General features: G+C 70.5%; 1 protein-coding gene across 1 annotated transcript in view; it reads right to left on the bottom strand.

Annotated features, from left to right (window-relative positions):
- Positions 1-3: 3 nt before the first annotated feature.
- The window catches only part of DTX3 (deltex 3, E3 ubiquitin ligase), a gene marked incomplete at both ends in the record, with an annotated part of 987 nt that continues 746 nt past the window's right edge, over positions 4-244 (bottom strand). The window contains one exon of the mRNA XM_008947491.1: positions 4-114. Within this exon, the coding sequence (XP_008945739.1) occupies positions 4-114 (111 nt within the window). The remainder of the gene's footprint in view (positions 115-244) is intronic.

Genomic DNA, 244 nt, shown 5'->3' with positions numbered 1-244 from the left:
CTGGTCGAAGGCCTTGCGGAACAGCCCCAGCACCTTGTTGCCCTCGGGGCAGTCGGGCAGGTACGCGACCCGCGTGGTGCCCGGGTACCGCACCCCCGGGTTGGGGTGCTCCACCTGCGGGCACAGACAGGGCTCAGGGGCACCTAGCAGGGTTTGGGGGTACCCACGGTCCCCCAGCGCCGCTCAGCCGAGTTGGGGGCACCCATCAGGGGTTTTGGGGGTACCCAGGGGGTGCTCGTGACAC

This window comes from Merops nubicus, unplaced genomic scaffold (genome assembly GCF_000691845.1).
Source record: "Merops nubicus isolate BGI_N331 unplaced genomic scaffold, ASM69184v1 scaffold46959, whole genome shotgun sequence".
Classification (NCBI taxonomy): Eukaryota; Metazoa; Chordata; class Aves; order Coraciiformes; family Meropidae; genus Merops; species Merops nubicus.
The sequence above is the reverse complement of the archived record's forward strand: the minus strand, read 5'-3'. Positions and strand labels throughout refer to the sequence as shown.